Here is a 12,532-nt window from a genome sequence, read left to right on the forward strand (position 1 = left end):
TCCAGGAATTTGTCCAAATCTTTCTTAAAACCAGCAACGCTATCTGCTTTTACCATAAGTTCTGGCCACTTCATTTTTAAGCTTAGATCTTTCCTTCCAAACAGAGACCTTGCTAGATATCAAATACAAAAAGAACAAGGTAACTTCACAAGGACTTAGCTGTGCAGGAAATTTGAATCTCCTCATAAACCCACCATATAGTGCAAAAATGTGCAAAGGTCTGGTTTTCTCTTTCGATCACTACATAGCCTAATGCCACACAAGCAGCACTGTTACAAACATATTCTGAAGGTCAATGCTAAGGATAACAAAGTTTCCTTCCTTGGACCACAAGGAGATACTGACAAACCACTGGAAGAGATCCCAAAACAACTACCCAGGCACAACACCCAAAGACCCACTCAGTGTGTGAACCAGCTGAGTGGAGTGGACTAACTGGGGGGTAGAAATGGGCCTGGAGTTTGCTCAGCAGAATTTCCCAGACCACCTTTTCCTCTCAACACACTGACATGCTGCCACTACCACCACCATTAGGAACACTTCACCAGGTAGGCTAGCAATGCTTATAAACTTTATAAAACACATTATTATATTTTCTTATAAAGCACATATTTTAACTGAACTCTCTGACATCCTCAGCCTTGCAATTCACAAAAATAGAAGGAAGAAAAATTCCCGTTTCCTGCTGTCTCATGTCCCCGGCCTATACAATATTTTTCTTCTACAGACCCTTCAAAAGTCTGACCAAATCCTCGTTTCACTTGCATTATAAAGTACTGAGGATGCCATCTCTTCCCAATCCCAGGTCCTAAGTCTAAGACAGTAGCGCAAACTAGTGCTGCCCAATTCAGGAAAAAAAAATAAAAAATTTCGATTCAATTCAGCCTATTGAATTGGTTTTTCGATTCAATTCTCCTGCCCAATTGGGTGTTTGTTTTTTTTCAAACATCCTGGTGGGTTTATTTTATAGGTTTTTCACCCCGCTTAGGCTTCTCATAACCACATTGGCGCTGTGATGTAAATAAAGAAACAAAAAGGACTTTTCTTCTCTGTTAAATCCTAGCTCACGTTTGCGGTCTAACACCAGCTCTGGCAGGATACACAATTCAAATCTGACATATTGTAATCACAAAACAGAAAATAAAATTAGTTTTTCTATCTTTTGTTGACTGGTTATTTTTCAAATCTTGTTGGTCCAAGGCTCTGGTTGTCTTCTGATAACATGCTTGCCATGGTCTCCTTTCTTCTTTCTCCGTGCTAACCATCCATCTGCCATCTCTGTCCTCCCCTTCCGTTTCCCTTCCCTCCCCCAGATGTCTGGCATCTTTCTTTTTTTCGTCTCCCTCCACAGATCCACCTTTTCTTAACTACCCTTTCATCCAGCATCTCTCCCTCCTTCCCCACCACCCCAGGGTCCACCATCTCTCCTTTTCTTTTACCAACTACCCTCCTATCCAGTATCTCTATCCCCCCCTCCACACCATCCTTTGTGTCCAACTTCTCTCCCTTTCTGTTCCTTCCCTCCCTAAAAACCATGGTCCCATCATCTCTCTCCTCTATTTTCAGACCCATTATTTCTTCCCACCCAAAGTCCGGCATATGCACGTCTCTTTGAAACCCCCCCCCATTCCCTCCATGTACTTCTACACCAGGGCCCCCCTCACTGAAGGCCTGTTCCCCCTTAAAGGTCTGCATCCCAACCCTGAAGTCCAGTCCCTCCCCCTTGAAGGCCTGCACCCCCGAAGGCCTGTCCCCCCCCTTGAAGGCCTGCCTGTCTGTCCCCCTTGAAGGCCTGCCCCCCCTTGAAGGCCTGCCTGCATGTCCCTCCCCTTGAAGGCCTGCCTGCCTGTCCCCCTGGCCTGCCTGCCCCCCCTTGGAGGCCTGCCTGCCCCCCTCCTTGAAGGCCTGCCTGCCTGCCTGTCCCCCTGGCCTGCCTCCCTGTCACCACCCCCTTGAAGGCCGGCCTGCCTGTCCCCTCCTTGAAGGCCTGCCTGACACAACCTGAACGACCGCTCACCCCCCTGACCTCCCCGCACCACCTACGGTATTGAAGCAGCCCGCAGCAGGATTGCGATGCCAGCGATCCCTGCGCTGCTTCGGCGCTGCTTCCTCCACCACGGTCCCGCCCCCTCCTCTGATGTCAGAGGAGGGGTGGGACTGCGGCAGAGGAAGCAGTGCCGAAGCAGCGCAGGGATCGCTGGCATCGCGATCCCGCTGCGGGCTGCTTCTCCACCTCAAATGGTTGGGGGGGCGGGGGGAAAATCCGGACGTCAGGGGGGAGGAACTGGACGCCAAGGCCGGGAGCACCCCCTCAGGGCTTGCACCCGGGGTGGACCGCCCCCCCTGCCCCCTTATTGGTACGCCACTGCCACCATTGCATGAGCTTTGGGGGGAACTTTCTGCAACCTAATCCCCCTCCCCCAAGTTTGCTCTTCTATGCAATTGCTTTGTTTGTCAAGTGGTAGCATTACCCCAAGCTGTGGCATACTGGTGTACTTCATGTCCAGGGCCAATCATTTTTAATATCCCCTCATCTATATGAAAAGTTTTGTAGTAATAATCCACGAGTCACACAACAAGGGTGTACCTAGGGAAAGACAGCATTTTAAACATTGCAGTGAGCACTAGAGCATCAATACACCATTTGAAAAACTAAACAAGCCATATTAGTACAGATTGATCTTGCACAGTTGATACTAACAGAAAACACAACAAGGACTTAGAAAGTTGTCATCGAAGTAGACTTGAATAAATCTCTTAAGCTCTCAGACGCCTGCGTTAGCTATAACATTGTTTGTGAGCCAACTTATGCAGGAAGGGTATCTTTCATCGAGCTTTAGAGTTTAAGAATTTATAAATTTTTAAAGTTTTTTCAAATGTTATGTGCAAATTAAAAAACGCAACTGAAAAACCGGCACTTAGCTTTAAGCATGTGTTGTCACTGCTGGTATTATATTCTGTTGCTAGGCATAACCCAACGGGCCCCGTTTCACCTGACTAGGGGTTTCCTCAGGGGTCAAAAAGTTTGTTGAGCTGTTAAAACCCAAACTTTAAAGTTGAAAAAATGGCGCTAGCCAGTCTATAGCAAGATAAATTTATTTATTTATTTATTCACTTTTCTATACCATTCTCCCAGGGGAGCTCAGAACGGTTTATTCAGGTACTCAAGCATTTTTTTTTCCCTGTCTGTCCCTGTGGGCTCACAATCTATCTAATGTACCTGGGGAAGTCTGATAAAGATGGCAAAATAAAGTTTACAACGCATGGTAAAAATGCAATATGACAAAAGTGGTATGGTGAGACATAGCATGGTGAGCATAGTTCAGCAAAACATAGCATGATAAACATAGTATTACAAAGCATGGCTAACATACTATGATATGATTAGTAAAAATGGTTAGTTAAGCATGCATGATGAAGAACAGCATGCAAGACATGGAACAGCAACATTGTGTGTCAGCCATGGAAAGAAAGATTGTAGCAGAGCCAACATAATATGGCAAAGTATGGTAAATATGGTGTGTAGTAAAGTATAGTAGGATAAGGATGGCGAACAGCGTGACAGAGTGTGACAGAAACAGTGAATGACAAAATATGGCATGGTCAGACATAGAATGAAGCACATCAGTGTACAGCGCTGCATACGCCTTTCAACGCTATAGAAATAATAAATAGTAGTAGTAGTAGACTTGAGGCAATGGAGAGTCGAGCCTTTTGTCAGAAGGTCCGTGGAATTTGGGTTGATGCACTCTTATAGAGGGACAGGGAAAGCAGTTAGTTTTTATTGCCTTCCTGAAGTTCAGTAGATCTAATGATCTTATGTGGGTACGTGGTTTGTTCCAGAGGCGTGGTAATGCAAGTAAGATCTTTTATCCCAGGACAAGCAGGCAGCATATTCTTGACTGATGGGTGACGGCACCGACGGAGCCCCGGTACGGACAATTTTAGAGTGATTGCACTCTAAGAACTTTAGAAAGTTCTAGCTAGGCCGTACCGCGCGTGCGCGAGTGCCTTCCCGCCCGACAGAGGTGCGCGGTCCCCAGTTTCTTAGTTTCTGCGGAGCTAAGAAGACGCGTGTTTCCAACGGCTGTTGGAAATTTTTTTAATTGTTACTCGCCTTCCCGCTCACGTGTTCTTTTTCTTCGAGAATTTTTCTCTTTCTTATTTTATTTCGTTTGTGTTCAAAAAAAAAAATCACTTTTTTTTTATTTTTTTCGGTCGGCCCCGGCGGGGCCTGTTGGCACCATCGAAGCCTCAGGCTTCGATTTTGCTACGGCCGTTTTTCCCTTCATGCCCCCTTCACCGAGTTTTAAAAAGTGTCAGCGGTGTGCGCGCCCTATATCATTATCCGACCCGCACAAGTGGTGCCTGCAGTGTCTGGGTCCGGACCATAGGGCAGAAACGTGCACCCGCTGTAGTTCTCTTCAAAAGAGAACTTTTAAAAATCGGCAAATACAACAGCGGATCCTTTTCGGTACCGCTATGGAAGTTCCACCGGTATCGACTCCTGCAACTTCCTCCAAATCGACACCGGTAGTGTTGGCACCACAAGATCCATCGCCGGTGTCGCACCCCGTAGGTAAGCCGGCTAAGAAGCCTTCCCCTACTGTTCTCGGGCCGCCAGTCGAGCATGCAGTGAGCCAAGTCCTGCAGACTGCGCTCCGGCCCCGTAAGCACTCCGCTCCCATTGAAGTTACTGCCTCTTCATCGGCATCGACTTCGCCTGAGCGTCGAGCTGCACCGCAGGTACCGAGCAAGAAAAAAGCGGTACCGGTGCCATCGGGACCGACTCTGGATGAGCGTATTGCCTCCATCCTACAGGTCCAACTTAAGGAGCAACTGCAACAATTGCTCCCGGCTCTATTGACTCCAAGCCTTCCAGTGTCGGTACCTACTGAGCCTTCGGTGCCGATTGTCGACTAGCCTCTTTTATCGGCATCGACATTATCGGCACCGCAAAAATTTATATCCATGCCTGTTCTGTCGGCAGAGCCGAAGTCTCTTAGGCGTACTGCTCACTCGGCTTCTGATCCGGTACTGTTCTCTGACACCCGTACCGTTGTACCAGGTACAGTATTGACACGTTCAGGGAAATCGGTACGCAAGACCAAGCATACCGAAACCTCCACTCCTCTTTCTCATGGCCGTCTTCAATTGGTACGGGACCCTGACTTGTGGGATGACTCTGACGATCCCCTCGGTACTGAGGAAGATTATTCGTCTGATGAGGATGATCCTTCGGTGCAGGATCCTGCTAGTAAGCCAGAGCACTCCTCCTTCACCAAGTTCCTAAAGGAGATGTCAGACACCCTTTTAATTCCTCTAGAGTCTGACTCTAAAAAATCCAAGGCATTTCTCGATGCTTTGGATTTTGACCAACCTCCCAAAGAGTTTTTGAAGTTACCCCTCCATGACATCTTGAGGGAAACTTTTTACAAAAATTTGGAAACTCCTCTAACAATTCCAGGAGCCCCTAGGAAACTGGAATCACTTTATAAAGTGATTCCTATTCCAGGGTTTGACAAACACCAACTTCCCCATGAGTCTCTGCTGGTTGAGTCGACCCTTAAGAAATCTACGGGAGCTAGTGTATATGCCTCTGTCCCTCCTGGCAGAGAGGGCAAAGCCATGGATAAATTTGGGAAACGTCTTTACCAAAATGCGATGTTGGCCAACCGTTCAGGTAATTACGCGTTTCACTTCTCTTTTTACCTGAAACATCTCATCCAACAGGTGGCCTCTTTTCAAAAGTATATTCCGGACCGTAAACTTCCTGCATTTCAACAATGCACCTCCAGCCTTTTGCAACTCAGGAAGTTTATGGTCAGTTCAATTTATGATACTTTTGAACTGACATCAAGGACCACTGCTATGTCTGTAGCGATGAGACTGTTGGCATGGCTCCGAGTCTCAGACCTGGATGTGAACCACCAGGACCGGCTTGCCAATGCGCCCTGCCTAGGGGATGAGCTGTTTGGGGAGTCCATGGATACCACCATGCAAAAGCTTTCTGCCCATGAAACACGGTGGGACACCTTGTTGAAAAATAAGAAGAAGCCTCCTCCTCCTCGTCCATTTAGACAACAACCATCGTATCAGAGGAGGTTTTCTGCTCGGCCGGTTCAACCTCATCCTCCTCAACCTCGGAGGCAACGCCAACAGCACCAACAGGCTCGTCAGCAACAGCCGCCTACCGTAAAGCCTGCCCCTCAAATTAAAGCCGACGCAGCCCTTTTGACTCCCTTCTCCAGGGCATTGCCAGTCTTCCTCCCTCCTGTCCTCTTCCACAGCCCATAGGAGGTCGACTTCACGTTTTTCTCTCTCGATGGGAAGTAATCACCACCGACCAGTGGGTGCTCTCGATCATAGCCCACGGCTACTCCCTAAACTTCCAGACTCCTCCACCGTTAGGCCTACCAAAAGAGTCTGCTTCCAACAAGTCTCAGTCCCTCCTTCTCGCTCAAGAGGTTCAATCCCTCCTTCTTCTCAACGCCATCGAAGAAGTTCCTCAAGATCAGCGAGGCCAGGGATTTTACTCCCGGTACTTTCTAGTACCCAAAAAGACCGGAGACCTCAGACCAATATTAGATCTCAGAGATCTCAACAAATGTTTGGTCAAGGAGAAGTTCAAAATGTTATCTCTTGCCACCCTATACCCTCTTCTCTCTCAGGGCGACTGGCTATGCTCCCTCGATCTCAAGGAGGCGTACACACACATTCCTATCCATCTGACGTCCAGGCAATATCTACGCTTTCTCATCAACCAACATCATTATCAGTACAAGGTGTTACCCTTCGGCCTAGCCTCCTCTCCCAGGGTGTTCACCAAATGTCTGATTGTGGTTGCGGCCTATCTCCGCTCTCACAACTTTCAAGTCTTCCCTTATCTGGACGACTGGCTGATCAAGGCTCATTCTCCTCAGGCGGTTCAGCTTGCCACCAATCAGACCAATCACTTCCTTCGACTGTTGGGGTTCGAAATCAATCTACCCAAGTCGCACCTCATTCCAACTCAGCGACTTCAATTCATTGGAGCCATTCTGGACACTATTCGGATGAGGGCGTTTCTTCCACCAAACCGCCTTCACACCATCCTTTCTCTCTGTCAGCAGGTGTTTCAGCAAACTTCCATCTCTGCAAATCACATAATGGTGCTCTTGGGACACATGGCCTCCACAGTACATGTCACACCCTTCGCACGTCTCCACCTGCGTACTCCTCAATGGACCTTAGCGACCCAGTGGTCCCAAGCGACGGATCCTTGTTCACAACACATATCTGTGACCTCGTCTCTTCGTCAGTCGCTTCTTTGGTGGTTGACATCCTCAAATCTATCCAGAGGTCTGCTGTTCCATCTACCTCCTCATCAACTAGTCATCACCACGGATTCCTCCCCCTATGCCTGGGGAGCTCACTTGAACGAGTTCCAAACTCAGGGGTTTTGGACTACCCAGGAAAAGAAACACCACATCAATTTCCTGGAGCTCCGAGCGATGTTTTATGCCCTCAAGGCATTTCAACATCTTCTCTTCCCTCAGGTACTACTCATTTGCACAGACAATCAAGTTGCAATGTACTACATCAACAAACAGGGAGGGACGGGCTCCCGCCTGTTGTGTCAGGAAGCCCAAAGGATTTGGTCTTGGGCGACAGCTCGTCACTTATTCCTGAAGGCTGTCTACATTCAGGGGGAACAGAATTCCTTAGCAGACAATCTCAGCAGAATTCTTCAACCTCACGAATGGTCTCTCGATCCCATGACTCTTCAGTCCATTTTCGCTCAATGGGGCACTCCTCAAGTGGACCTTTTTGCAGCTCCCCACAACCATCAGCTGCCCCTGTTTTGCTCCAGACTCTACTCTCCTCACCGTCTGGCGCCCGATGCATTTCTCCTGGATTGGACCAGTCTCTTCCTATATGCATTTCCCCCTCTACCGCTCATGCTGCGGACATTGTTCAAGCTCAAGAGGGAACGAGCCACCATGATTCTCATTGCTCCATGGTGGCCCAGGCAACATTGGTTCTCCCTTCTACTTCAACTCAGTTCCAGGGAACCCATACCTCTTCCACTGTTTCCTTCTCTGCTTACTCAGCATCAACAGTCCCTTCTGCATCCCAACCTGCAGTCTCTGCACCTGACAGCTTGGTTTCTCTCGGGCTGACTTCGGCTCATTCTCTCCTTTCTCAGCCTGTCCGTTCTATCATTGATGCTTCCAGGAAACCGGCCACTCTTCAGTGTTATCAACAGAAGTGGTCTCGGTTTTCTTCCTGGTGCCTCTTACATCACCATAATCCCATGTCTCTAGCAGTGGGACTGGTGTTGGACTATCTTCTTTCCTTGTCTGACTCTGGCCTTAAATCTACTTCTATCAGAGTTCATCTTAGTGCCATTGCTGCTTTTCATGAGCCGGTTCATGGAAAACCCCTCTCGGCTCATTCTTTAGTTTCTAGATTTATGAGGGGCATTTTCAATGTGAAACCACCTCTCAAGCCCCCTCCTGTGGTTTGGGATCTCAATGTGGTTCTTTCCGCTTTAATGAAGCCTCCTTTTGAACCTTTGGCCACAGCACATTTCAAATTTCTCACTTGGAAAGTGGTCTTCCTCATAGCTCTCACTTCTGCCAGGAGGGTCAGTGAGTTGCATGCACTAGTGGCTGATCCACCTTTCACTGTTTTTCACCATGATAAGGTGGTTCTACGTACACATCCAAAGTTTCTCCCTAAGGTTGTGTCTGACTTTCATCTTAATCAGTCCATCGTCCTACCTGTTTTTTTTCCAAAGCCTCATTCTCATCCAGGTGAACAGGCTTTGCATACCTTGGACTGTAAACATGCTCTGGCTTACTATCTTGAACGCACCAAACCTCACAGATCATCTCCTCAACTGTTTTTGTCATTTGATCCTAACAAGTTGGGTCATCCTATATCTAAACGCACCCTATCCAATTGGCTTGCTGCTTGCATTTCATTTTGTTATGCTCAGTCGGGCCTGACACTGGAAGGTTCTGTCACAGGCCACAAGGTTAGAGCTATGGCAGCGTCTGTAGCTTTCCTCCGTTCAACTTCCATTGAGGAAATCTGCAAGGCTGCTACTTGGTCCTCAGTTCATACTTTCACATCGCATTATTGTCTGGATGCATTCTCCAGACGGGATGGACACTTCGGCCAATCTGTTTTACAAAATTTGTTTTCTTAATGGCCAACCTTCCCTCCATCCCTCTTTTTGTTAGCTTGGAGGTCACCCATCAGTCAAGAATATGCTGCCTGCTTGTCCTGGGATAAAGCACAGTTACTTACCGTAACAGGTGTTATCCAGGGACAGCAGGCAGATATTCTTGCGTCCCACCCTCCTCCCCGGGTTGGCTTCTTAGCTGGCTTATCTTAACTGGGGACCGCGCGCCTCTGTCGGGCGGGAAGGCACTCGCGCACGCGCAGTGCGGCCTAGCTAGAACTTTCTAAAGTTCTTAGAGTGCAATCACTCTAAAATTGTCTGTACCGGGGCTCCGTCGGTGCCGTCACCCATCAGTCAAGAATATCTGCCTGCTGTCTCTGGATAACACCTGTTACGGTAAGTAACTGTGCTTTTTGGGCATTCTTAAGACAGAGGGCACATTCCAAGTGAGCACTTACTCGCTTATCTTCTTGCAAGCAAAGTGGTCAGTTTGGGATGTAGGGTGGAAGTTTGGAGGCCATATAGGCTGGCACCATATTGTAGAAGAGTTTGTAGGCTTTTCCTCTAGGCCTTTGAATGAACATCGTTTGTCAATAGGCAGCCAGTAGGCAGCACATATCACTGGGATGATCGGATCTCGTATGTTTAGGTTCTTCAGGAATCAGATGTCAGCATTTTGTACTTGTAGTCAACGGAGGTTTTTTGTAGTGAGGCCATTTAGAAGTGTATTGCAGTAGTCCATATGGGAGAGGATGAAGGTGTAGAGTAGCTAGGAGAAGTCCGATTCCAAGAAGTATTGCCTGATTTTTCGTAACTGTCTGAGGTAGTAGAACAAGGTGGAAACTACTTGGGAACTTTGATCAGAGAGCAAAAGGTCACCATCAAGGATCACCCCTAGGCTGCGTACTTTATCTTTGGTCATCAGGGTGGTCGATTCCCAGAAGATCATACTAAGCATTTTTCTCATTGCATATTTACAAATGTGCTATGATTGAGAAAAGGGTCACCTTATGGCGAGCTTGACTCACACAACAGTTTCAAACACTTTAATTTTTCTCTGAGCACATCTATTGCATATACTCGAATATAAGTCAATCCGAATATAAGTTGAGATCCCCATTTTTCCCCCATAAGGAGGAAAAATGGTTGACTCGAATATAAGACGGGGGCTTAATATTCAAGTGCCATGCCCTGCTAGAATTTGCACCCAGTGTCCTTTCCCTCACACCCTCCCCTGCCAGGCTCTGCACTCAGCCCCTTCCCTCCCTGCCAGGTTCTGCAACCAGCCCCCTTCCCTACCTGTCCTGCAAAGCTCTAAACCCAGCCCCTTCCTTACCAGGCTCTGCACCCAGCCTCCTTCCCTCCCTGCCCTACCAGGCTATGCAGCCAGCTCCACTTCCTGCCAAGCTATGCAGCCAGCCCCTGTCACTGCTTGCCAGGGTCTGCACTGCCTCCTGTCCCCCCTCCCTGCCAGGCTCTGCAACCTGTTCCTCCTCTTCCACCTCTAGTGGTCTAGTGGTAGGCCGGGACAGGAGAGATCCCTCCCATCTCCCAGCCCGGTTGATACAAATAATTTTTTTTTACCCCCTCACCCCCTGCGTACCTTTTCTGTTACCCTCACCCGCGTACCTTTTCAGTTATCCCTGGTGGTCCAGTGGTATATGGGCAGGACCATCTTCTGCCCTGCGCACCTCCTTCCGGGCTCGTGGCGCACAGGCACGCAGGAGTGATCTTTTTGAGCTCCCGCATGGCCCTGTACCTCTCACTGAATGGCTGCCGCCAGTTCTCGCAGGACTCGCTGAATGACTGTTCTTATGGGCCTTAAACAACCCGGGCCAATAAGAGCCTCAGGCCCCTCCTCGGATGCATTGTGAAGGGGCCTAAGGCTCTGATTGGCCCGGATGCTCCATAGGAACAGCTTTAGGCATCCGGGCCACTCACAGCCTTAGGCCCCTTCATGATGCAGCTGGGGGAGGGGCCTCTCCCAGGTGCATCCCAAGATGCACCGGGGAGGGGAATTCCCTTAGACAACGCAGGCAGCTGGCAGGAGTGGGTCCGTGTCCTTCCATATCTTCAACTTGGAGGTAAGGGGAGTGCAGCAGGGAGGGGGTGCAGGGGTGGCGGGGAGAGGTTTTACTTGCCAGCGAGATAGAGTGGGCATCTCTCCTGCTGTGAGGGGGGGATCTGGTTGGGTTAGTGGCAGCAAGGTTGTTAGTGCAGCGAGAGGGGAGGGTCAGTCACGGTGAGATTTTGTGTTTTTGTTTTGTGTTTTGTTTTTTTCTGACAGCAATGGCATTTTTTCTGCTCATTGATGGGCACATGTAATTTAGGAAATCTTCATTGCTGTCCGCTGCCCTCATTTCCATGCGCGATTTTTTAAAAATGTCTCGGGTTTTTAGATTTGGTATCAGAACAGCTGCATTAGCAGATTGTCGCTTTTTAACGAGGGTTTTTGAGAATCTTCCTCAGAATCCTTGAATTCTTTGCAATTTAATGAAACAAGGAATGTAGAGGTTTTGGTGGGTGGGGGGGGGTTCAATTGAAAGCAACCATCTATGGTTCCTAAGTTAAAAGCATAGTCATAGCTAACCAATTTGTCCTATTTCACTGTGCTCTCATTCCTAGCTCTGCAAAACTGCGAACTTTAGCCAGAGGCTTGTCTCCTGCCTATCTGAGATTTGGGGGCACCAAAACAGACTTCTTGCTTTTTGATCCAAACACAGAGCCCTCTTTAGAAGAGAAACTATACTGGAAATCATGGGCCAGTTCAGGTGATATTTTATTTGTGTTCTCTATGTGAAATATAGACTGTTTAAACATAATCTTGTTTTTTATGTGATGGGATAAATGAAGATGGCCAGGAGACCTGATTTATTTATTTCAGGGTATTTGACATATCACATTCCATTAAACATATCAATGTGATTTACAATATTGAATAAATCAAAACATACTGACATAACACACATATCCTATGGATGTATTAACACGCGTTAGCATTTAGCGTGCTCTAAGATGCACTAGCGCGCCTTAATTAAAGGACCCCTTAATGAGCAGTTATAAGAATCTTGAATATACCTTCAAAGAGAGTCAGTGTTGCTCTTTTAATCACAGGATAAAATACTCATTAGATTTTATGTTATATACCAGCGATGGCGAACCTATGGCACGCGTGCCAGCTGTGGCATGCGAAGGCCTTGCAGCTGGCACGCGGGAAGGTCCGCAAAAGAGAGCTGCACGGGACTCCCCCTAGGGTCGCGGGGATCCCATGGGGACGCCTCCGAGGATCGCAGGGTTCCTGCGGGGCTGGATGTACTAAGTCGCACGGCTTTTCTCCCTACCTGCTCTGCTTGCAGCACA

At 48.2% G+C, this 12,532-nt stretch overlaps 1 protein-coding gene across 2 annotated transcripts in view; it reads left to right on the forward strand.

Annotated features, from left to right (window-relative positions):
* The window catches only part of HPSE (heparanase), a 76,377-nt gene that overhangs the window by 3,002 nt on the left and 60,843 nt on the right, over positions 1-12,532 (forward strand). For both annotated transcript variants that reach the window (XM_033963832.1, XM_033963837.1), the window contains exon 2: positions 11,798-11,943. In XM_033963832.1, the coding sequence (XP_033819723.1) occupies positions 11,798-11,943 (146 nt within the window). The remainder of the gene's footprint in view (positions 1-11,797; positions 11,944-12,532) is intronic.

Source organism: Geotrypetes seraphini, chromosome 1, assembly GCF_902459505.1.
Source record: "Geotrypetes seraphini chromosome 1, aGeoSer1.1, whole genome shotgun sequence".
NCBI classification, from domain to species: Eukaryota; Metazoa; Chordata; class Amphibia; order Gymnophiona; family Dermophiidae; genus Geotrypetes; species Geotrypetes seraphini.